The sequence below is a fragment of the Cherax quadricarinatus genome, chromosome 62 (genome assembly GCF_038502225.1).
Source record: "Cherax quadricarinatus isolate ZL_2023a chromosome 62, ASM3850222v1, whole genome shotgun sequence".
NCBI classification, from domain to species: Eukaryota; Metazoa; Arthropoda; class Malacostraca; order Decapoda; family Parastacidae; genus Cherax; species Cherax quadricarinatus.
The window spans coordinates 12037813-12064138 of record NC_091353.1 but is presented as its reverse complement, the minus strand read 5'-3'; the positions used below and the strand labels follow the sequence as shown (position 1 = coordinate 12064138).

General features: G+C 42.5%; 1 protein-coding gene across 1 annotated transcript in view; it reads right to left on the bottom strand.

Moving 5' to 3' along the window:
• The window catches only part of LOC128687115 (uncharacterized), a 180108-nt gene that overhangs the window by 4281 nt on the left and 149501 nt on the right, over window positions 1-26326 (bottom strand). The window contains exons 2-4 of the mRNA XM_070098444.1: window positions 24235-24381; window positions 5776-7837; window positions 4851-4988 (exon numbers count right to left, since the gene is read on the bottom strand). Coding sequence (XP_069954545.1) covers window positions 4851-4988; window positions 5776-7837; window positions 24235-24359 — 2325 coding nt within the window. The 5' untranslated portion in view covers window positions 24360-24381. The remainder of the gene's footprint in view (window positions 1-4850; window positions 4989-5775; window positions 7838-24234; window positions 24382-26326) is intronic.

Here is a 26326-nt window from a genome sequence, read left to right as displayed (position 1 = left end):
GCTGTCGTACCTTCTGTCCTCGCAGCACACAAGCTGATGGCTTGTCACCCCAGAGTACTTCGTCCAACCCCGCCTGTACCCGTACAGCTGCAAAACGTTCTTCTTGCAAATCCCGTATCCTGTCCTTCAACATGTGTATATCCTCCACCGGGTACACCCCGGCCACCGCCCTCCCCTCGTAACAATCCCGTAATCTAGATTCTAAATAATTTGACAAACCATACCGCAATTGATTAATGTGTTTGCCCTCCCTCACATAAAATTGACATATTCTTAACTTAGCCACACTATCCCACCATCCTACCACATCTTCCTCAGTCCTTCTGTCGGCACAGAGCTGTTCCCAAAATATTGCAAACGCTTCCACTCCCTCCCTATCCCCCAAAACCATCGTGTTCAGTTTCCAATAACTTCCCAGCCTATGAGCCAAAGTATCCCATCCCACCTCCACTAATACCGCCCTATGATCGGAAGACACCATCTCAATAGTTTTAAAAGACTCTACCGAAACCCTCTGAGATAAATATAACTTGTCCAAACGAGCCGCATATCCCCTTCTTATAAACGTATGTTCCACCTCCCAGAGACCTCCCTCGAAAGCATCACGTAACTGAAGATCTCTAAGCAGGCCCCCCAAGACTGAGGAAAAATATCCCGCTCCTCTGGGTTCCACGTCTGTCCTCTTAATTACACAATTCCAATCCCCCCCCCACAATCGCCACAGATGGTAATGTGCGTAGGTAGTACACGAGCTCCTCCCGCACAAAATCCATCTTCACTTTCACGTCACTTTCTGCTGGGGCATACACACACACAAATGCCACTCTCTCTCCCATCCACCATCCTTCCACACATAATACTCTCCCCCCTCCCCCCTCCCCCCTCTTTCCTATGCAATACAAACGGGCTCGCCTCCCTGATCAACACACCCACTCCTCCTTTTAAATGCTCAGACGGTAACACATAAGCCTGATACCCAGGCACCACTAATTCATGACCAAGCTTAAAATTGTGCTCCTGCACAAAAGCTACGTCAACCTTGTACCTATTCAAAAACATCCTGAAGCACTCCCGTTTAACACCATCACACAGACCATTAATATTTATTGTTACACACATGAGGCCAGTTTAAGGTTTCCTTCCCTGCCTCATGTCAAGATTCTTCCCTTTCAGACCTTTCCCCTGGACTGTGCCTTTGTCACAGACTCCCCCCTCCTTCCCAACCATCCCCCCCCCTTCTGTTGTGGCCCTCTCGCAGAGTCACTCTGGGTACCATAACCCCATGTCTTTTTCCCCGGCCTTTGCGCCGGCGTCAGAACATCGTCCGAATCTGACGCTGCTGCCCTTTTCCTTGTAGCTCCCTCAGTTTCCATATCTGAGTCCTGGGAGCTAGCACAATGGACTTCAACCTCTACCACCCTTAATCCGCCTCCATGTCCTTCCATGGCACTTGCATTGTCCACCACAGGTGCCACCTGATCCTCCCCTTCCCCACACACACCTTCTGCCCTGATCCCAGGTTCTTGTTCGCTGTAACTCTCCACCTCCGTAGACTGTAACATAGCCTGTATCACCGTCTCCAACTCCTCCTCAATAGCCTTCACTGCTGCGCCCTCCTGCACCTCCTCACTTGACAACTGTACCGTTGATGGGCCAGGTGATTCATGGATCACCACTTCTTCCGATTCCACAGGAGGAGCCACCACCTCTTCACTCCACATGTGACCACGCCCTCCTTGCACCCGTTCTTCCTTAGGCATTGGGTGCTCATGCGCAGGTGCTCCGCCCCTTGCCGACCCAGGAGCCACTGTTGATGGGCCAGGTGATTCATGGATCACCCCTTCTTCCGATTCCACAAGAGGAGCCACTACCTCTTCACTCCACATGCGACCACGCCCTCCTCCTTGCCCCCGTTCTTCCTTAGGCATCGGGTGCTCATGCGCAGGTGCTCCGCCCCTTGCCGGCCCAGGAGCCATACTCCGCTTGCCACAGTCTGCCGCCATACCTGGAGGTTACCTGGAGGTTACCATATTCGCCATACAGTCGGCACGTACGTCTCTGCCCCGCATACGCTACCATTACCTGGGGTCTAAACTCTTTGAGATATACATACGAGGGTATAGGATGCCTTAGCGTCATCTTGAGATTAAAAGAACCCTCAGGAAATCCTGTGTAAGCACCTTTTACCCATTTGCCAGGTTGGGCCAGATGTACAGTTCCATAACATTCGAATACATTTCGAATATCTACCTCATCAGCCTCAAAAGGCACGTTGCGGAGCTTAACCCACGAATAATGTCGTGATACATCCGTCAACTTGACCCTCACTGCCGGTGTTACGTTAATGCTGACATCTTGGTAACGATCAACCAAAGCCTCGTATACTTGAGAAGTTAGCACTTTCACGAAAATTCTATATACACCGTTCAGTGCCACTCCATATAAATCCTCGTCTCTGATGCCATATGTCTCTCTTATAATTTTGGGCAACAACACATCGACTGACGTAGGCGTTAAAGCCCCACTAATGAGTTCAATGCCCACAGTATTCACTCTCCTGCGCACACCTGGTGCCATGTTGTTGACTGAGTAGCTCGTCTGGGAAACAGTAGAGGGGTGCAAAGCACGACTGCACTCTACATCATCCAGGCAGCGAATGCACAACACCTCCTCGTACACTGCTGTCAGGTTACTGAGGAGCGTCAGGCAAGGGGGTCTACACAGCCCAAGAGCGATGCAGACAATAGCTTAAATAGCAACGTTCTTGCCATATAGGACAAGCGAAAATTTGTGTATGCAATAATTTCGCCAAAATCATTCTGAACCTAACGAAAAAAGTACATTTCATTGTGTTTGTTTAGTATTAAATTATTGTAAACAAATCTAAAATATATTTAGTTGGGTTAGGCTAAAATAAATTGCGCTTGTTATATTAAGGTTAGGTAAGTTTTCTAAGTTCATTTTGGTGCAAAATTATAAATTTTTACATCAACATTAATGAAAAAATATATCTTTAAACGTGTAAGAGAAAATTTCAGAAAGGACTTAATTTTAAATGAGTTCTTGCTAATTGACCAGTTTTACATATTCGGCACGACATATATATATATATATATATATGAGGGATGGTTGGTACATGTGAATTAAAGCCTAATTTGAAAATTATTATTATTATTATTATTATTATTATTATTATTATTATTATTATTATTATTATATGAGCAAATCACCTGCAGGAGGCTTACATGGCATTATCTGAATTATTACCTGCAAGTAATTTGGGTGAGGTGAGTGAGACTTAGACACAGTAGGTCATTGAACTGTCACTCTTTCGATGCCCACTCCCTACCTGTCTCACAAAAAGCTAGACCTGACATTAAATTAATAATTATATTAAAATCAGCTACTCTGATAATTAAAGTTATGTGGACGGTATGTTATTTTGATTTACTTGCTGGGTACACAAAAATATAACTATTAGTACAATACATATAACAATAATGTTATTAGAAAAGAACTTTGTATACCACTTACCATTTAATTACTGTAGATGAATCACACCGCAACACCTTCCTAACACCTAACACTGGCCAGTTAGAGATCTAAATGCAAAGACTAATGATCTACTTCTCTGTGAGTGATGTTTGTATCCCATATTTTCCGCCATACACGTAATTCTTGAAGGCCCACAAATTTTCTGTCCCACAAATTTTCTGTCCCAATTCTTCAGCAGGGGACATTAACACGGGTTCCTAATTACAAGTTCAGGCCGAAACACCCCAATTTGGCCTCCGAGAACGCCCGATCTTATTGTAAAACTTGGTCCAGTCCTCACATTGAATTCAGTATATCGTCTCCTTCGGCGTCCCTACTGGCTGCTCTACACCCCCTCCCCCCCCTTCCTCGAAATTTCTCGAAGGGTCCAAATAGCATCTTATTTTAATACGCAAATATTATATTATTCATTTATATGTTCTATATTTTGGAAATTATGTAAAAATTCCCACGTTTAATAATAAGGGTCATCATGGCTGCAGTTCGCTGCGTATATACATCTGTGAATATAGAGATTCACATCTCGGTGTATATACCCAGCATCACATAGATGCAGGGTATATTCTATGAGCTATTATACAGGTCCCTTCACAACCCGTTCTCATACAGCAGACCCAAAATTTTTAAGCAATTTGGACTGAAGTGGCTTCTAGGGTCTTACATAATCAGCCGAGAAAACTTTAATCCTTAAAACAGGTTGTAAATTATACTCTTAGTGAATATATACAGAGATATGCTTTAGAAAAACACGTAAGCAAACACTACGACATTTTTATTAGAACACGTTTCGGTCCTGGGACCTTGATCAAGGTCCCAGGACCGAAACGTTTTCTAATATGTCCTAGTGTTTCATTACGTTTTTCTCTAGACCAACTTGTCGGTATTTATTACCAAGGTTTATATCATACAGATATACACCTCTTCGTTATGTATACTGTCCAGTAGGTAATGTTAAAACCAGAGTTGAGTAAGACAGCTGGAGGTGATGCGTGTAAATGTGCTCTCACGTGTGTAACAGTTGAGTATCTATATTGTTGAAGCGTTACTACTACACAGTAGGCTTCTTCAGTCAAATTCAGAGGCAGCAGGTGTAGAAAAACGAAATGGAGATGATGTAATCAGTCCATCAACCTTGGAGAAATTATTTGAGGTGGTCAGTCCCCAAACACTATTTCTTCAAGGTTAATAGAGTGATTACATAATATTCACTACTACACCTGCTACTCGTGTATTTGACTGAAGAAGCCTACTGTGTAGGAGAAAGGCTTTATACCATTTTTTACCTGTCCTCTCACCGTACAAAAAGGTGCCTGGCTGTTAGGATGTGGTGCCAGGTGACGAGGGAGAGTCCTGTCTATAGACCCGGCAGTGCCATAGTACGTCTCCCAGAGCTGTTGTCTCTTGCCTCGTCCCACAGTGCCAGACGGTGCTTCCTGCAAGAGAAGCAAAGTTAACTCTCACTGCAGGGGAAAAGTAAAGTCAGATGACAACGAGGCTACCTTATGCGTAACGGATTTAAGTTAGATAAATTTAGATTTAGAAAGTAGTTAGGTAAATACTGATTTTCAAAGAGTTGGGGTAATAAGAGGCTAGGACCTTGGGTAGCTTTAAAAAGAGATTGGACAAATATATGAGTGAGAAGGGCTGGGTTTGATTAATAAATAAGATACTGAAGCTAATTCCTGGGTAACTTCGGGAAAAGGTTGGAGAAGTGGGTGAGTGGAAATGGTTGGTTTAGAGATGGACCTGTCTTGTATGGCTGCACTGTTCCTCCATTCTTATGTTCTTGAAGAAAATAAATGGTATAAAATACCGACACAATGGAAACATAAACACATATGCAATTTAATGTGATCCTTTATTGGCAACGTTTCGCCCAACTTGAAAAAGCCCACTGTGTGGGCGAAACGTTGTCAATAAAGGATCTCTCTCTCTCATATGTGTTTATGTTTCTCTTATGTTCTTCAGTGTAAAGCACTAACAAACATTGCAAAAGCACTACAGAGCACTAAAGGACACTGCAAAAGCACTAAACAACGCTACAGAGCCCTAAAAAAAAGACAAAAACATAAAGCACTACAAAAACACTGTAGAGCACTAAAATACACTGAAGAGCACTAAAAACTCTACATAAACATTGAAAAAAATACAAAACAAAAACACTAAGATAATGATTGACTGACAAGTATTGGGATCTTAAGTATTGGAAGTTGAACCTACCTGGAACCTGCCTCTGTAGCTTTCTGAGATGGCCCATATGCCCTTATGATCGGTGTCGCTGGTTGCTTGTTTCGTGGGTTCCGTAGCCACCTGGTGAAGGTTCCTTCCCTGCAGAGGCTCCAGCTCATCACTGTCTTTGTGGTGGAGCTTGAGAGCTCTTCCAGGTACAGGGGAAGACCTTCTTGGTGCCTGGTGAGCTCCTCTTCCCGCTCCTCGCTCCAGACTGCCCGGGTTGATGGTGTCAGCGGTGAACTTGACTCTGCGTTCGTGTTTGATGTCTACGGCATCATCCACAGTGATGTCATCCAGATCGAGCCACTGCATGCGGTGCAGAGGAGCTCCCTGCAGCTTCTCGCTGATCTTCTTCTGGAAGGCCGCTAGTTTGTCGGGGTCCAGGAACTTGTTGGCAGGCATGAGTGGCTTGCCATTATGGTGGATGAGTGGAGGAGGACTGGGAAAGCGTGGGCGGCCGTTGTCCTCCAGGAAGGATGGGTTGTCGATGCCTCCAATGACAATGTCGTTAATCTCCGCATAGCTGCCCGACGACTTGGTCTCCAGGGATGGATGACTAGAATATCTGATGCTCTCCAGGCTGTAGGGTTCCTCGTAAGTGCCTGAACTTCTGTTGGTTGTAGTAGTGTTATCACTTTCCAGTCTCTTCAAGTGCCGTTCACTGGTCATCTCAGAGGAACTAACACTTCTCAGCTGCTCTACGCTGCTTCCAACAGACAGTCTCCTCGACGGGTCTTCAGGTTCCTCTAATCTATTGTCTAGCAAGTCGTCATTCACTATAAGTTTTCTACCATTTGTTTTTAAGCCGCTTTTTTCCCATAAATCTTTCACTGCTGACAGCCCTCGTTTTTTGGCACAGATCTTGTGGCTAGGAATTGAAATATCAAAGCTTTTACTTCTGACTTTATAAGGAGGTTTGACGATATCTTTGGTATTGAGCGAGGCGGCTCTATTGAGCGTGGCGTAAAGTCCTCTAGTGTACATGGCTTGGCTGAAGTCTGGCATGGCGATCGAGTGATCCGTCTGAGCAACATTAATAGGAGACTCGTAGTGGTTCTCTTCTAGGAGGTCTTCCTCCCTGCCGTACCTCATCATGCGGAGAGTCTCCTCAGTGACCAGTGAGTCTGGCTGGAGAGACATGAGCACGTAACTGGAATTACTGTGCTCGCCGCCAAAGTATCTGGTAATGCTGGTCTCTCTGTCATCGTGATGCAGCACTAGTTTCTTTGTTTGTGTTACGTCGTGACTCGTGGTGTTGGCACTGCCTGGCACCGGTCTGGGGAGCCCCGGGGTGAAGCTTTTGGCACGCTTTGGCATCACGTCTATAGCCGTCACATAGCGAATGTCCTGCTTGAGAATGTCCACTGGACTAGGAACACGCTGAGACTCGGGGCGAGTGAACGACTCTCTCACCTGCTGCAGAGTTCTTTTGCTTGCTACTTGATACTGGTCATCAGCGAGGCCGGTGTCTCGCGGCCAGATGGGGCGAGGTACCGTCGAGGAACCAGACTGCTGGAATGGTCGATGTTGACGCACAATTTCCAGAGACCGAGTTCGACGTAGTCCCATCTCGATCGCCTGGACGAACTCCGGATCCTTGGAGACAATGGCGGCTATGTGCTTCCCTCTAACAGATACCAAGTTAGATTTTCCCTTCCTCGGAGCCCCTGACGCATCCAGGGATAAACGTAGCTGAACCGCTGACTGAGATTCCTTAACCTCGCTACTACCCTTACCATTATCCTCTCCTGCTACCCCCTCCTCACCCAGTGATATTCGCCGACTACCATCGCCAGCGTACGAAGATGACGCCGAAGTTGTTCTGACCTCAGCTCCCAGAAGGTCATCGTCATCGTGGGCGTCTGACCTCTCTGACGCAGAGTCCGTCTCTTTGGACCCATAGCCCGAGGAGCGAACTGAACTGCGATCAATGGGAGGAGATTCGAGTAGGACCTCCTCCTTCTGTCTTATCTCCAGCTCCTGGACCTCTTCGTCTTCCTCCAAGCCCTCAGTAGTCCCTGTCTCATCTTCGTGATACAGCGGGTTCACTCTGCAGGGAAGACACACACGTCAAACAAGGAATACAGTCATGTGTACAATACAGCGAATTATCAAGAATAAGTCACAAAAGAGAGAGACACTGGGGAGACTATGGCTTTTACATTAAGATTCTTCGTTCCTCTCCCTCCCAGCCATCACGAACCAGCCACCTTGTCATGGTAACCGGGCGAGTGGATGGCTTCCTCTCCCCGCTCGTATTTCTATCCCTTTTTTTCTAGGATATTTACTTGAGAAATGATCCCCAGACGCCTGTGACCACAGCCGAGTGTATAGATCAGAACACCCAAGTACCTAGTGAATACGATAAACAATAAAAAGTTCTGATCTATACACTCGGCTGTGGTCACAGGCGTCTGGGGATCATTTCTCAAGTAAATATCCTAGAAAAAAAGGGATAGAAATACGAGCGGGGAGAGGAAGCCATCCACTCGCCCGGTTACCATGACAAGGTGGCTGGTTCGTGATGGCTGGGTTACGCAAGCGTTTACTGTATATCAATCAGGTCACTTCCTGAAAGTGAAAGTTGCCTCCCATGCTTTTTTATTCTCTCTTTACACAAGGGTTTTTACATGCTTAGGTAAAGAGTTTCTTATCTTTATTTACAAGTTAAGAGCTGTTACTTATCTCAGGTCAGTTGAAAGTCTTATCTTGAGTTATCTGTACTGCATTTTTACTGTTATGAAATATGCAAATAGGGAACAGGTGAAGTTGGAACCATCTGTGAGGCAGAGAGTTTATTTGGTCTACTGAGATAGTGTCATCGTTGTTGTTATGCTGTACGAACATGTTCCAGACTTGAGTCATTTTAGGAATGAATGAGAAAGATACAGCCAGAACGTAGTTGTTGTTTGTTGCCCGTCTTGTTGTATAGAAGTTGTCTTCTCACTGTTTGCAGAGTGGAACCAAGTGTGATACTTGAAAATATTGGCCTTATACATGATAGTGAGGTCACTTACATACCTCCCGTGTTAAATGCTCTATTGTATTTACATATCTTTCCAGGCTGAGTCCAGACGACAGACGAGTCGTCTTGCTCGGTTCTCTATTCTGTCCAGAAGTCGTAGAGGAGACGAGAGAGGGATGCAGGCAATCCAAGAAAGTGGAGCATACTCAAGGTAAGAGGGTTCCAACACACTCTCATGTATTCTTACCACTGCTCCAGCATTACCATCATCCTGCCTAGAGACCATCATTATCTGTGTTTTCTTAGAAGCAAATGCAACCTGACATCGTCTACCCAAGGCTGATATAACTAAGCTGGTGATTGATGTAACTTAGAACAGCTGGCATTTCCTCTTTTGGATAAGTAAATAACAGGCTACAGTCGTCTGCATATGCATGAGATTCTGGGATGAGATGAAGGTCATTGAAGTAGACATTCCATAACATTGGCCTAAGCACACTTCCCTGTGGAACACTTGTACCAATAGGAAGTCTTGCTGACTCTGTCCCATTGAGAATTACTCTTAGAGATCTACCTTGAAAGTAATTACTGAGGAGGCATAGTGTAGAGCCAGCGACTCTTAATGCTTCTTGTTTTGCCAAGAATTCCTGGTGCCGTACTCGGTGGAAAGCACCAGCAAGGTCCAGTGCTACTACAAGCTGACGTTGGGTTTATCCAGAGTCTGGTGCCACTTACTGGAGAAGTTTAACAACAGATCAGCAGCAGAGTGACCTTTTCTGAAGCCATATTGACGGCCACAAAGAAGTGAATGGTAGTCGAAAAACTCCGTCATCTGCCGTGAGATTATTATCAAATGAATCTAGCCAGTGATTGGCAAGAGTGACACTGGTCTGTAGTTGCTGATTTTCTCTCTGCTCTTCTTTTTGTAAACATGGACTATATTTGCCTCTTTCCACAGAGAAAACCATTTACACTGTGCTAGGTACTGCTGAAAGATGCGAGTTAGAGGTGCTGCTAGCTAGTCTGCACATCTACTCAGCACTCTTGGGCTCAACTTATCCGGGCCCAACAGCTGTTTCCTGTTGAAGGGATTTAAGGGGAGACAGGCTTCATCCTAGCTTATTCTCACTTCTGACAGCTTTGACACAGTTCTTGCGGCTACACAGGAGGTTCCTTTGCTGTATCAAAGACCTTGCATCTTGGCAGCAAAGTCTTCAACAAGTAGGTCAGCATTTCCTCTTTGGTCTGACTACCAGAGTAGCGTCTGTCATATTTCTTGCCGCGGTTCGAATCCCCAGGAAACGTCAAATAAATCAATAAATAAATATATATATATATATATATATATATATATATATATATATATATATATATATATATATATATGCAATAAGATCACAGTAAACAGGTGATTTTAAAATATGCAAAACAATCACTCTGAAAGAGTAGTGAAATTCCAAGCGCATTCGGTGACTACTCACATTGTCAAGGAACTATGAAAGCAATACGTCAAAGGAAGGCAATTAAAGGGCTTAGACCACACCTCACAGTCAACTCCCACAACAAAGAAACACCTGATGCGCGACAATACCGGACTCATAAGAAAAGAGGAACACTGCAGTAGGTCCGCTGGTCCAACTAGACAGTGGAAATAAATGGTATAAAATACCGACACAATGGCAATATAAACACAAATGCAGTATAATGTGATCCTTTATTGACTACGTTTCGCCCACACAGTGGGCTTTTTCAAGTCACAAACAGAACTACCTGGGGTGGAAGGAACGCGAGTATTTATAGTCCGGCTGAGGTCAGGTGAAGAATGCTGCATCTGATGATGTACCGAGTGGGGTTATAGAGTCTAAAAACTTGGGTAGCTTGGAAAGGAGATTGGATAAGTTTGTGAGCAGACCTTCTACAGTGTTCTTATGTGGGATAGCGATGAAGAAGTTTCTTGGCAAGTGGTTCAGCTATGTTATAGAAGCCACTATTCTGGTTGAAGTTGTCGGATATAGAAATGAGTGATGATTCCAGGATTCTTCGGTATTGAGTGTTGTCTTCTGTGGTGATAAGTCTTGAGTTTCTGTAGTTTATCAAGTGGTTGTGTGAATTACGGTGTTGTACGCAGGCATTCCTTGTGTCGTCAGACCTGCTTGCGTATTGGTGTTCTGAAATACGTGTTTGGAGGTCCCTTGATGTTTCGCCCACGTATAACTTGTTGCAGTCATTACAAGGGATTATGTATACCCCTGCAGAGGATGGAGGCTTGTCCTGCCTACTACTGGTGATGTCCTTGATGGTCGTGGTTGTGGAGGTAGATACTTGGAATGATGTTTTGGCAAAAATGTTGGAAACATGTTTGGCAATGGAGTTGGTGGGAAGGACTATGTATCTCTTCTCGGCAGTGTCTTCTCTGCGTGTGTTGAAGATGTTTAATGCTCGCCGTCTGCAGTCTCTGATGAAATGACGAGGATAGTGGAGTTTAGAAAATATTTGTTCAATTATAGTGCATTCTTCCTCAAGGAACTCGTTGCTGCAGATTCTGAGTGCACGCAGGAAGAAGCCTATAATTACACCACGTTTGGTTTTGGTGTCGTGGTGAGAGTAGAAGTGGAGAAGATAGTTTTGGTTGGTGGGTTTTCGATAGACTTTAAAACGAAGTTCGTGGTCAGCTTTGCAAAGCAGAACATCAAGGAAAGGAAGAGTGTTGTCGACTTCTTCTTCAAGTGTGAACTGGATTGAAGGCTCCACCTGGTTGAGCTTGTCTTGGAGAGCTTGAACGTTGAAGCGTTTAGGAGTTATGAGGAGAATGTCGTCAACATAACGGAGCCAGGTGACAGACGAAGGAATAATGGTGGAGAAACGTTCGGCTTCTAGATGTTCCATGTATAGGTTCTCTTTCGAAAATCACCTCTTTCAGCAGACTTTTGGACTACCCATGGGTTCGCCACTCAGTGCAGTCCTGGCGAACCTATACATGGAACATCTAGAAGCCGAACGTTTCTCCACCATTATTCCTTCGTCTGTCACCTGGCTCCGTTATGTTGACGACATTCTCCTCATAACTCCTAAACGCTTCAACGTTCAAGCTCTCCAAGACAAGCTCAACCAGGTCGAGCCTTCAATCCAGTTCACACTTGAAGAAGAAGTCGACAACACTCTTCCTTTCCTTGATGTCCTGCTCTGCAAAGCTGACCACGAACTTCGTTTTAAAGTCTATCGAAAACCCACCAACCAAAACGATCTTCTCCACTTCTACTCTCACCACGACACCAAAACCAAACGTGGTGTAATTATAGGCTTCTTCCTGCGTGCACTCAGAATCTGCAGCAACGAGTTCCTTGAGGAAGAATGCACTATAATTGAACAAATATTTTCTAAACTCCACTATCCTCGTCATTTCATGAGAGACTGCAGACGGCGAGCATTAAACATCTTCAACACACCCAGAGAAGACACTGCCGAGAAGAGATACATAGTCCTTCCCACCAACTCCATTGCCAAACATGTTTCCAACATTTTTGCCAAAACATCATTCCAAGTATCTACCTCCACAACCACGACCATCAAGGACATCACCAGTAGTAGGCAGGACAAGCCTCCATCCTCTGCAGGGGTATACATAATCCCTTGTAATGACTGCAACAAGTTATACGTGGGAGAAACATCAAGGGACCTCCAAACACGTATTTCAGAACACCAATACGCAAGCAGGTCTGACGACACAAGGAATGCCTGCGTACAACACCGTAATTCACACAACCACTTGATAAACTACAGAAACTCAAGACTTATCGCCACAGAAGACAACACTCAATACCGAAGAATCCTGGAATCATCACTCATTTCTATATCCGACAACTTCAACCAGAATAGTGGCTTCTATAACATAGCTGAACCACTTGCCAAGAAACTTCTTCATCGCTATCCCACATAAGAACACTGTAGAAGGTCTGCTCACAAACTTATCCAATCTCCTTTCCAAGCTACCCAAGTTTTTAGACTCTATAACCCCACTCGGTACATCATCAGATGCAGCATTCTTCACCTGACCTCAGCCGGACTATAAATACTCGCGTTCCTTCCACCCCAGGTAGTTCTGTTTGTGACTTGAAAAAGCCCACTGTGTGGGCGAAACGTAGTCAATAAAGGATCACATTATACTGCATTTGTGTTTATATTGCCAACTAGACAGGTCCTCACGACAACCCACCAACAAATCATTCTACCCCAAGAAATAAGGTTTATTATTTGTCCAATGTATTATTAAACTCTAACCAAATTTTATTAATTATAAATGAATCTAATTTATACAAACCTAAGGAAATATTCATATTATTGTCAAAACTGCTTTTTATGAAACAAGATTCAATTTTATTTCTGTCAACCATGGACTTGCTTGATACAACTTTCTCTACTTTTTGAAAATCAATTGGATGGTTAAAATCTCTTACATGAATAAATAGAGCATTGGAATCTTGTCCAGTTCTAATGCTATATTTATGTTGTTTTAATCTTAGTTCGAGATTTTTACCAGTTTGACCGTAATAAACTTTAATCCAAATTTTACAAGGAATCTTATAGACACATCCATCAGCATTTTGGGGGGAATTCTTTATCAAAAGTTTTTTTACTGTATCAAGATTTTTAAATACAACTTTAATATTAAAAGTCTTAAGAAGAGAAGGCATATCAACGAAGTTTTCATGGTAAGGGAGAACCAACATATTTTTAGTTGAATAAGGCTGGTTGTCCCTTTTTGGGTTGTAAAAAGTATTTCTAGCAATTTTAAATGATTTATCAATTACATTTCTCGGGTATTTCAGATCATTGGCTATTTCATAAATTTTGAATATTTCTTCATCTATGAACACTGGACTAAATTAAGCTCCTTGACTGACTTAAATGACTTTAACATGGTTAGTTTTGATGTTACTTCCTTGTTTACGAAAGTTCCTGTTGATGATTTATTAAGTTTCTTATCTGAAGAACTCGTTAATTATGATTTACCATTGCCAGTTCCTACTATCATTAAACTTATTAAACTTTGCACTGTTGATGCAAAATTTGTATTTAATGATAAGTTTTACACTCAGAAATTTGGTATGGCAATGGGAAATCCTCTTTCACCTGTTCTTAGTAATCTATACATGGAATTTTTTGAAACAAGATTGCTTAACACAATCCTCCCTTACCATGAAAACTTGGTTGATATGCCTTCTCTTCTTAAAACTTTTAATATTAAAGTTGTATTTAAAAATCTTGAAATAGTAAAAAAAACTTTTGATAAAGAATTCCCCCCAAAATGCTGACGGATGTGTCTATAAGATTCCTTGTAAAATTTGCGATAAAGTTTATTACGGTCAAACTGGTAAAAGTCTCGAACTTAGATTAAAACAACATAAATATAGCATTAGAACTGGACAAGATTCCAATGCTCTATTTATTCATGTAAGAGATTTTAACCATCCAATTGATTTTCAAAAAGTTAAGTAAGTTGTATCAAGCAAGTCCATGGTTGACAGAAATATAATTGAATCTTGTTTCATAAAAAGCAGTTTTGACAATAATATGAATATTTCCTTAGGTTTGTATAAATTAGATTCATTTATAATTAATAAAATTTGGTTAGAGTTTAATAATACATTGGACAAATAATAAACCTTATTTCTTGGGGTAGAATGATTTGTTGGTGGGTTGTCGTGAGGACCTGTCTAGTTGGACCAGCGGACCTACTGCAGTGTTCCTCTTTTCTTATGAGTCCGGTATTGTCGCGCGTCAGGTGTTTCTTTGTTGTGGGAGTTGACTGTGAGGTGTGGTCTAAGCCCTTTAATTGCCTTCCTTTGACGTATTACTTTCATAGTTCCTTGACAATGTGAGTAGTCACAAAAGCGCTTGGAATTTCACTACTCTTTCACAGTGGTTGTTTTGCACATATACATGTATATATATATACATATATATATATATATATATATATATATATATATATATATATATATATATATGTCGTGCCGAATAGGCAGAACTTGCGATCTTGGCTTAAATAGCAACGTTCGTCTTGCCATATAGGACAAGCGAAAATTTGTGTATGCAATAATTTCGCCAAAATCATTCTGAACCTAACGAAAAAAATATATTTCACTGTGTTTGTTTAGTATTAAATTATTGTAAACAAATCTAAAATATATTTAGTTGGGTTAGGCTAAAATAAATTGTTCTTGTTATAATAAGGTTAGGTAAGTTTTCTAAGATTCTTTTAGTACAAAATTATAAATTTTTACATTAACATGGCCCGGTGGCCTGGTGGCTTGTGGCCCGGTGGCCTGGTGGCTAAAGCTCCCGCTTCACACACGGAGGGCCCAGGTTCGATTCCCGGCGGGTGGAAACATTTCGACACGTTTCCTTACACCTGTTGTCCTGTTCACCTAGCAGCAAATAGGTACCTGGGTGTTAGTCGACTGGTGTGGGTCGCATCCTGGGGGACAAGATTAAGGACCCCAATGGAAATAAGTTAGACAGTCCTCGATGACGCACTGACTTTCTTGGGTTATCCTGGGTGGCTAACCCTCCGGGGTTAAAAATCCGAACGAAATCTTATCTTATCTTATCTAATGAAAAAAATATATCTTTAAACGTATAAGAGAAAATTTTAGAAAGGACTTAATTTTAAATGAGTTCTTGCTAAATGACCAGTTTTACATATTCGGCACGACATATATATATATATATATATATATATATATATATATATATATATATATATATATATATATATATATATATATATATATATATATATATAGCAATCACTTGTTCAAGCGACCTTTAAGCTCAAAGTTATAACCTCATCATAACCTAGTAAAGGAAGCAGGTTATTTATAAACTAATTAACAAAGGAAGAACAGAAACAGAACGAGAATTATAATATTAGACAACGAGAACAAACGTTACTTTCTGACCCATCTTAGCAACCTAACGAAATTAGATAACACAGGATTATATCTGGTTGTTATAGATTGTTATTATTATTATTATTATTATTATTATTATTATTATTATTATGTTATCATGTTTAACTTCATGCAGAGGCTTAATAAGTCATGTGAATGTTAAATTCACATAGAATGAATCACATTGATACACTGTTTCTCGACTGGACTAGCCTCTTGCCACCAGAGGTCAGTGCACAGTCGCCAACCACTCGCAAACTACGACATAACTCTCTTGTGGAGTCCTCTACGTTATAACATTCGAAGTATGTCACACGTAACCACACTCCTGCATATCATCAATGACCAGTGTCAAGCCTGTGTGGATGAGTGTACCATTCACATATGGGGTAATTGATAGTTTATGGTCTGCCGGTCAGGGTGAGGGAAGGGGCACCAGGGTAGTCTACCATATATGTATAGGGGGCAGGACTGGTGCATCAGTTCATCAGCCTAGGTATGATTTACAACTACGGAAGTTTAAGTACAGGTCCACATAAGTCCAGTTATTATGATTAGTAGCGTATGTGTAAATTACCCACCGAGATAACCCCAAAAAAGTCACAGTGACTTATTGCCACTGGGTCCTTGTAATATCATGAGTGGGTGTGAGTTGGACCTGACTAGCTTGGGCTAGTAGGTCTGATGCTGTGGATGTGATTTGGACCTGACTAGCTTAGGTCATTAGGTGACTTGGACCTACCTAACATGGGCCAGTACGTGACTTAGACCTACCTAGCATGGGTCAGTAGGCGATTTGAACCTGCCTAGCTTAGCCCAGTAGGTGACATGGACCTGCCTAGCTTAAGCCAGTAGGTGACATGGACCTGCCTAGCATGGGCCAGTAGGCCTGTTGTAGTGCTCTTTCTTACGTTCTTATAAATTTCCTGGATCTTGTTCACACGACACTCAAGTCATCTCGCTGTTCCTTGTCACCTTTTAAATGCCACCAGGAACACCAGTCACCAGAAGTATTCACAATGGACGATAACCTTAAGAGGTAAGTCAGTTTCCATGTCTCCTAATATCATTTTTCCCACTATAATCTACCTTGTCCATAATTATTATCGCATTTTCTTTGTTTTCGTAAGGTGAAGTCCAGGATCTTTTACTTAATTCATGGTATAACTTAACAAATCTTTAAAGACAATTGTGTTGTAGAGGTGTAAGCAAAACTCACACCTCTGCAACACAATTGTCCTCAAAGATTTGTTAAGTTATACCTTGAATTAAGTAAAGATCCTGGACTTCACCTTAAGAAAACAGACAAAGCAAATACGATAGTAAATATGGACAAGGTAGATTATAGGTTAAAAAAAAACTTGATATTAGGAGACAGGGAAACTCAGGCGCCTCTTAAAGGTAAACGTATAAGAAAAATGTATACAGTGACAACCTTTTAATGGATAAGAGGGAGTCCCGCGGGGTGGTGGGTTGGGTACCTTGCTGCTTCTTACTTGGGGCTGCTGGAGGGTTCTTGAGTCAAGGATTTGGAGCTTCGCTTTGTACTTCCTTGGTCGGTTCAAATTATTTCCTGTTTCCACCAGAACCCCCCAAGGGTGGTTCCTTGACGCTGGTGAGGGGCTCTTGATCCAGGGAACTGGATCTGTGCTCCAGTTCCCTGAATTAAGCCTGAATACCTTCCATCCTTCTCCCTCACAGGCGCGGTATAATCCTACGAGTTTAGCGCTCCCTATAATAATAATATGCCCTCAAGTGTTTCTCGATGGTAATAATAACAATACAAATAATAATGATAATACCAATAATAATAATGATAATACAAATAACAATAATGATAATAGTAATAATAATTACAATAATAATAATAATAATGTTACAATAATAATTGTAATAATAATAATTACGATAATAATAATTACAATGAGAGGCCTCAGCTTGCTACCACCTGCAGCTCATACGACTGCCATCCCCACGAGCCCCTTTGGGGCGGGGCAGATGACAGACCAGAGGCCTAGCTTCTCCCTACGAGCCCCGTGAGGGCGGGGAAATGTGGCTAGGCCTGGGGACAGTTGGTCCCAAAGATGAGGGGATATTTGTACCTCCTCCCATGGAAGACTTAGGTCTCGAGACACTCCCCAGATAGGGAGCCAAGGCCGGGTCACCACTACTTGGGAAAGACCCGGACCGGGAGAATACCGGCGAATAAAAAAAAAATAATAATTACAGTAACAATACATTCGCTGTTGTTGTTAAGTACTGAGGTGATCTATTGTGTATTATATTGTATTGTATCCCCCACCCCCATCTCAAAACCCCAGGAGGGGGGGTTAAGTGAGGCGTGACGTCACATGTGCTTGAACAAGTGAGTCAAGGACAGCGCAAACCAGCTGACTCCTCCCGTTTTCTTTAGCTTTTGAAGCGGTGGCTTGAACATTAGGGGCGCCCAGGTTATTTATGTAAATGTTTTCAGGGATCTTGATGCTGGTGGCTGAGATCTTGATGCTGGTGGCTGGGATCTTGATGCTGGTGGCTGGGATCTTGATGCTGGTGGCTGAGATCTTGATGCTGGTGGCTGGGATCTTGATGCTGGTGGCTGGGATCTTGATGCTGGTGGCTGGGATCTTGATGCTGGTGGCTGGGATCTTGATGCTGGTGGCTGGGATCTTGATGCTGGTGGCTGGGATCTTGATGCTGGTGGCTGGGATCTTGATGCTGGTGGCTGGGATCTTGATGCTGGTGGCTGGGATCTTGATTCATGAAGATGGATATGTTTTGATATTTTTCTAATCAAATGTAATTGTGTATTTATCCAACCAGGCGTTGTGTGACCCCTACGGGTTTTTGAGCGCTTAGCAATAATACTATTTTTGTACATAAGGGTTAGGTTAGGTTAGGTTAGGTTAGGTTAGGATAGGTTAGGATAGGTTAGGTTAGGATAGGTTAGGTAAGGTTAGGTAAGGTTAGGTTAGGTTAGGTTAGGTTAGGTTAGGTAAGGTTAGGATAAGTTAGGATAGGTTAGGTTAGGATAGGTTAGGTAAGGTTAGGTAAGGTTAGGTTAGGTTAGGTTAGGTTAGGTTAGGTTTCGTTAGGTTAGGTTAGGTTAGGTAAGGTTAGGTTAGGATAGGTTAGGTTAGGATAGGTTAGGATAGGTTAGGTTAGGTTAGGTAAGGTTAGGTTAGGATAGGTTAGGATAGGTTAGGTTAGGTTAGGTTAGGTTAGGTTAGGATAGGTTAGGTTAGGTTAGGTAAGGTTAGGTTAGGATAGGTTAGGTTAGGTTAGGTTAGGTTAGGATAGGTTAGGTTAGGTTAGGTTAGGTTAGGTAAGGTTAGGTTAGGTTAGGTTAGGTTAGGTTAGGTTAAGTTAGGATAGGTTAGGTTGGGTTAGGTAAGGTTAGGTTAGGTTAGGTTAGGTTAGGTTAGGTTAGGTTAGGTTAAGTTAGAATAGGTTAGGTTAGGTTAGGTCAGGTTAGGTTAGGTAAGGTTAGGTTAGGTTAGGTTAGGTTAGGTTAGGTTAGGTTAGGTAAGGTTAGGTTAGGATAGGTTAGGATAGGTTAGGATAGGTTAGGTTAGGTTAGGTTAGGTTAGGTTAGGTAAGGTTAGGTTAGGTTAGGATAGGTTAGGTTAGGATAGGTTAGGTTAGGCTAGGTAAGGTTAGGTTAGGCTAGGTTAGGTTAGGTTAGGTTAGGTAAAGTTAGGTTAGGTTAGGTTAGGTTAGGATAGGTTAGGTTAGATTAGGTTAGGTTAGGTTAGGCTAGGTAAGGTTAGGTTAGGTTAGGTTAGGTTAGGCTAGGTTAGGTTAGGTTAGGTTAGGTTAGGTTAGGTTAGGTTAGGTTAGGTTAGGTTAGGTTAGGTTAGGTTAGGTTAGGTTAGGTTAGGTTAGGTTAGGTTAGGTTAGGTTAGGTTAGGTTAGGTTAGGTTAGGTAAGGTTAGGTTAGGTTAGGATAGGTTAGGTTAGGTTAGGTTAGGTTAGGTTAGGTAAGGTTAGGTTAGGTTAGGTTAGGTTAGGATAGGTTAGGTTAGGTTAGGTTAGGTTAGGTTAGGATAGGTTAGGTTAGGTTAGGTAAGGTTAGGTTAGGTTAGGTTAGGTTAGGTTAGGTTAGGATAGGTTAGGTTAGGTTAGGTTAGGTTAGGTTAGGTTAGGATAGGTTAGGTTAGGTTAGGTTAGGTTAGGTTAGGTTAGGTTAGGTTAGGTTAGGTTAGGTTAGGTTAGGTTAGGTTAGGATAGGTTAGGTTAGGTAAGGTTAGGTAAGGTTAGGTTAGGTTAGGTTAGGTTAGGTTAGGTTAGGTTAGGTTAGGTTAGGTTAGGTTAGGTTAGGTTAGGTTAGGTTAGGTTAAGTTTGGTTAGGTTAGGTTAGGTTACGTTAGGTTAAGTTAGGTTAGGTTAGGTTAGGTTAGGTTAGGTTAGGTTAGTTAGGTTAGGTTAGGTTAGGTTAGGTTAGGTTAGGTTAGTTAGGTTAGGTTAGGTTAGGTTAGGTTAGGTTAGGTTAGGTTAGGTTAGGTTAGGTTAGGTTAGGTTAGGTTAGGTTAGGTTAGGTTAGGTTAGGTTAAGTTAGGTTAGGTTAGGTTAGGTTAGGTTAGGTTAGGTTAGGTTAAGTTAGGTTAGGTTAGGTTAGGTTAGGTTAAGTTAGGTTAGGTTAGGTTAGGTTAGGTTAGGTTAAGTTAGGTTAGGTTAGGTTAGGTTAGGTTAGGTTAGGTTAGGTTAGGTTAGGTTAGGTTAGGTTAGGTTAGGTTAAGTTAGGTTAGGTTAGGTTAGGTTAGGTTAGGTTAGGTTAGGTTAGGTCTTAGTCACTCAAGAACTACAATGGAAATAAGTCACTTTGACTTTTTTGGGTGACCCAGTTAGGTAATTTACACTATATATCATACCTGTACCCATGTGTACCTGTAAACAAGCTTACTAATGACCCGAAACTGGAGCTTTTGGTCAACTGATCGAAACCTTCCACAAGCTTCCCACTCCAATTTAAAATTAATAAAATAAGTATTTTCCTCAAGTCTCGCTCTAGCTTCCTTTCTCCGCCTTAAGACAAAACATTCTCCTTCACTTCTTCCTTATTGTTGTTCCAGTAGTAACTACCTTCACGGTGAGCGAGACGGTTCCAACCGTAGCTGGGTAGCGCACTCAGCTCACACACACTGAGTGTTTGTCGTTCGATCCCCGGTAGGGGTGGAAACATTTGGGGCGTGTTTCCTTAAGATACCTGCTGTCCCTGTTCACCTAGTAGTAGGTAGGAATCTGGGTGTTAGTCACCTTACACCTGCTGTTACTATTCACCTAGCAGTAAGTAGGTACCTGGGTGTTAATGGACTGTTGTGGGTGGCATCCTGGGGACGAAATTAACCTAAGTTGCAGTAAATGCTCTACATAACCAGGGACTTTTAACATAGTATTATGTCATTGGTGTCAGCTATGGTCTGTATAAGTTGGATCATGTACTTGTAGAAATAAAGATTATTATTATTATTATTATTATTATTATTATTATTATTATTATTATTATTATTAATATTATTATCTGACTGGTGAGAGCGGTTCTAGGCATCGTCAGTGAAACTCGTGTATATTTGAACGCTGTCTGGTGTTGTTAAGACTACTGTGCTGCCAGACGTGTAGCCAGGGATATTCCAATTTTCTTAATTATGCTTAAACTTAAGTGTTTTAATATGTGTACGTAACCTAACCTAACCTAACTTAACCTAACGTAACCTAAAATAATCTAACCCAACCTAACCTAGCCTAACCTAACTTAACGTAACCTAACCTAACCCAACCCAACCCAGCTCAACCCAACCCAATCCAATCCAACCCAACCTAACCTAACCTAACCTAACCTAACCAAACCCAACCTAACCTAACTTAACGTAAGCTAACTAAACCTAACTTAACCTAACCAGACCTAACCTAACCTAGCCTAACCTAGCCTAACCTAACCTAACCTACCCTAACCTAACCTAACCCAACCCAACCTATCCTAACCCAACCCAACCCAACCCAACCCAACCTAACCTAACCTAACCTAACCTAACCTAACCTACCCTAACCTAACCTAACCTAACCTAACCTAACCCAACCCAACCCAACCTAACCTAACCTAACCTAACCTAACTCAACCTAACTTAACCTAACCTAACCTAACCTAACCTAACCTGACCCGACCTGACCTAACCTAACCTAACCTAACCTACCCAAACCTAACCTAGCCTAACCTGCCCTAACCTAACCAAACCTAAACGAACATAACCTTCCCTAACCTAACCAAACCTAACCTACCCTAACCTAACCTAACCTAACCTAACCTAACCTAACCTAACCTAACCTAACCTAACCTACCCTAACATAACCTAACCTAACATTACCTAACCCAACCCAACCTAACCTAACCTAACCTAACCTAACCTAACTCAGTCTAACTTAACCTAACCTAACCTAACCTAACCTAACCTAACCTAACCTATCCTATGTTGGGTACAACATCTAGCTTGGCTGGGTGCACCATTGTTAAGGATTGTGGCTTAGTGGTCTAAAGCGTCATGCATTTTCTCTCACCATGAGGTGGGCCAAAAGAGCATGGGTTCGACTCCTTGGCTAGTGCAGTGTTGTCATTGATCAATACCACTTGTTCCGTGGGTACAATAATATAATATGCTGCTTGTTGGGCTAGTACACAAACAGGGAGTAGAATGGAATTAGCTCAGAGGCGTCCACACCACCATATGTCCTTCGATGGTGGGTACAACATCTAGCTTGGCTGAATGCACCATTGTTAAGGATTGACTCACGAAATCGTAATGACACGATTGCAAACAAACCATACCCTGGCCGGGATTGAACCCGCGGTCAGAGAGTCTCAAAACTCCAGTCCGTCGCGTTAGCCACTAGACCAGCTAGCCACAATAAGATTCGTCCAACTAGGTATATTTCTACACCATAGGAAGGTTAGCACAGGCACCACTGTGACCACAAATGCAAGTTTTTACAGACGAATCTCCAGCTAACGCGACGGGCTGGAGTTTTGAGACTCTCTGACCGCGGGTTCAATCCCGGCCGGGGTATGGTTTGTTTGCAATCGTGTCATTACGATTTCGTGAGTCATGTTGACGGCAGTGAAGGGACTTGAGCTAGAGTTCGTCACGACCACGCTAGCTGGAGATTCGTCTGTAAAAACTTGCATTTGTGGTCACAGTGGTGCCTGTGCTAACCTTCCTATGGTGTAGAAATATACCTAGTTGGACGAATCTTATTGTGGCTAGCTGGTCTAGTGGCTAACGCGACGGGCTGGAGTTCTGAGACTCTCTGGCCGCGGGTTCAATCCCGGCCGGGGTATGGTTTGTTAAGGATTGTGTGGTCTAGTGGTCTAAAGCGTCGTGAGTTTTCTCTTACCATGAGGTGGGCCAAAAGAGCATGGGTTCGACTCCTTGGCTAGTGCAGTGTTGTTCTTGATTAATACCACTTGTTCCGTGGGTAGGAAAAAACATGACTTAAAAGCAAGCTAGGTAGAGTTATCCGTGACCACTTGGGAGGCCAGTGTTTACAAAGCTTGGGCTAGCGCACGAGCCTTCACGGTAATAAACTCGCTTCCCCAAACAGATTATTCACCTTTTTCGAGGTCAATTGATGATGATAATGTTAGTTCATGCAAGTTACGCTTGCATGCTCACTAATGTTGCAATGTATATGCCTTGTTGAGGGCCCTTCAAGCTATTTGTCGAGTAAACAGATTTATAGTCAATTTACAGACCACAGTTCCCCTTGTGGATGTTTTTCAAATATAAGATATATATATATATATATATATATATATATATATATATATATATATATATATATATATATATATATATATATATATATATATATATATATATATATATATATATATATATATATATATATATATATATACATATATATATATATATATATATATATATATATATATATATATATATATATATATATATATATATATATATATAAATATCGCAAACAGCGATACAGGATACTGAACAACCACGGGGGGAGTAGAATGATAGCTCTAGATCTTTCGTGTTGCAATGAGCACATCATCAGGAGCTTCCAAACTGCAGAAGAGAGGAGATTGTCCACGTAAATACGTTCCCAGAGGACTGACTTTACTGGAGTGAGCAATTAAGGGAGAGAGAAGGGCACAGGAAATGCCCACAGCCAGAAGGATGAATATTATAGCATTAGAAAAATTTCATATGCAAAGCAGACACATGGGGAGTTCAATGATAGCTCTAGGCCTTTTGTATTGCAATCAACACATCAGAAGCTTGCAATGTTGCAGCAATGAATAGGAAGTCCATGCAGGTTTGCTCCAGGGAACATTTCTCCTGCAAGCTCCTGAAGAAGTGTTGATTGCAAAACGAAAGGCCTAGACTTATCATTCAACTAATCCTGTGGTTGTTTTGCATCTTGTATCGCATGCTCGTGATGTTTACAATACACGTATAATCTTTTTTTTCTTAAGCATTATTTTGAATTAGAAATTAGATGGTTACGTACCTGGAGACGGCGTAGATGTGGTGGTCATTATTCTTGACCCCGAGGGTGGCCAGGGGGTCATCTGTGACCACCTCCCGGGGCGGTTGAGGGGGATGTGGCCCCCGAGTCACCAGCCACTTGAGCATCGCCCGTGCTGACACTCACAGCCTGGTGGATCAGACGCAGCTGGTTAGTTCATGTTGTTTTAACATACAACAAAAAATACAATAGAATAAAAAATGCAGTTTGATGCTCAATACAACTTGTTAAAAATACAATATCAACTGCTAATGTATTAATTTGTTTGTGTGTATTTATGGTGTATGTGAATGTTACTGGTACACACATACACACACACATACAACTCAGATGACTCATGAGGATGTTAGGAAGTATTTCTTCAGCCACAGAGTTGTCAGGAAGTGGAACAAACTGGAGAGTGATGTAGTGGAGGCAGAGGTATGATGAAGCTCAAGGAGCAGGGAGACAGTGGACCTAGTAGCCACCAGTGAAGAGGCGGGGCCAGGAGCTGTGATTCGACCCCTACAACCACAAATAGGTGAGTACAAACAGCTGAGTACATACACACACACACACACACACACACACACACACACACACACACACACACACACACACCAGGCACATCTCCTGAAGCGCACATCAACCAAATAACTGCCGCAGCATATGGCGCCTAGCAAACCTCAGAACAGCATTCCGACATCTTAATAAGGAATCGTTCAGGACCCTGTACACCGTGTACGTTAGGCCCATATTGGAGTATGCGGCACCAGTTTGGAACCCATACCTAGCCAAGCACGTAAAGAAACTAGAGAAAGTGCAAAGGTTTGCAACAAGACTAGTCCCAGAGCTAAGAGGTATGTCCTACGAGGAGAGGTTAAGGGAAATCAACCTGACGACACTGGAGGACAGGAGAGATAGGGGGGACATGATAACGACATACAAAATACTGAGAGGAATTGACAAGGTGGACAAAGACAGGATGTTCCAGAGATGGGACACAGTAACAAGGGGACACAGTTGGAAGCTGAAGACACAGATGAATCACAGGGATGTTAGGAAGTATTTCTTCAGCCACAGAGTAGTCAGTAAGTGGAATAGTTTGGGAAGCGATGTAGTGGAGGCAGGATCCATACATAGCTTTAAGCAGAGGTATGATAAAGCTCACGGCTCAGGGAGAGTGACCTAGTAGCGATCAGTGAAGAGGCGGGGCCAGGAGCTCGGACTCGACCCCCGCAACCTCAACTAAGTGAGTACAACTAGGTGAGTACACACACACACACACACACAGCTTTAAGATGAGGTATGACAAAGCTCAGGAAGCAGAGAGAGAGGACCTAGTAACGATCAGTGAAGAGGCGGGGCCAGGAGCTGAGTCTCGACCCCTGCAACCACAAGTAGGTGAGTACACACACACACACACACACACACACACACACACACACACACACACACACACACACACACACACACACACACACACACACACACACACACATGATAGGCAGTGGGACCTTCATCTCATCTGAAACCTCAGCTTCCAGGCTGAGGGACTGACCACCTCAAATACTTTTTCTCCAAGGTTGATGGACTGATTACATCATCTTCACTTCATTACTACAGCTGCCTCTGTATTTAACTGAAGAAGACTACTGTGTGGTGAAGCGTTTCTTCAGTAAAGATACCCAACTGTGGCACATGTGTGTAATAATCATCAACAGACCAGAGTCACTGTCAGGTGACTGCTGTTTCACCACCTATAATAATAGTTTACTACCAGTACATGTACAAGGTATACAGACCATAACTGACATCAATGACATACTACTATACAGAAAGTCCCTTGTTATGCTGAGCATTTCCCGCAAATTAGATCAGTTTTGTCCCAGGATGCGACCCACACCAGTCCACTAACGCCAAGGATGCGACCCACACCAGTCGACTAACACCCAGGATGCGACCCACACCAGTCCACTAACACCCAGGATGCGACCCACACCAGTCCACTAACGCCCAGGTACCAATTTTACTGATGGGTGAACATAGACAACCGGTGTAAATAAACACGCCCAACGTTTCTACCCTCGCTGAG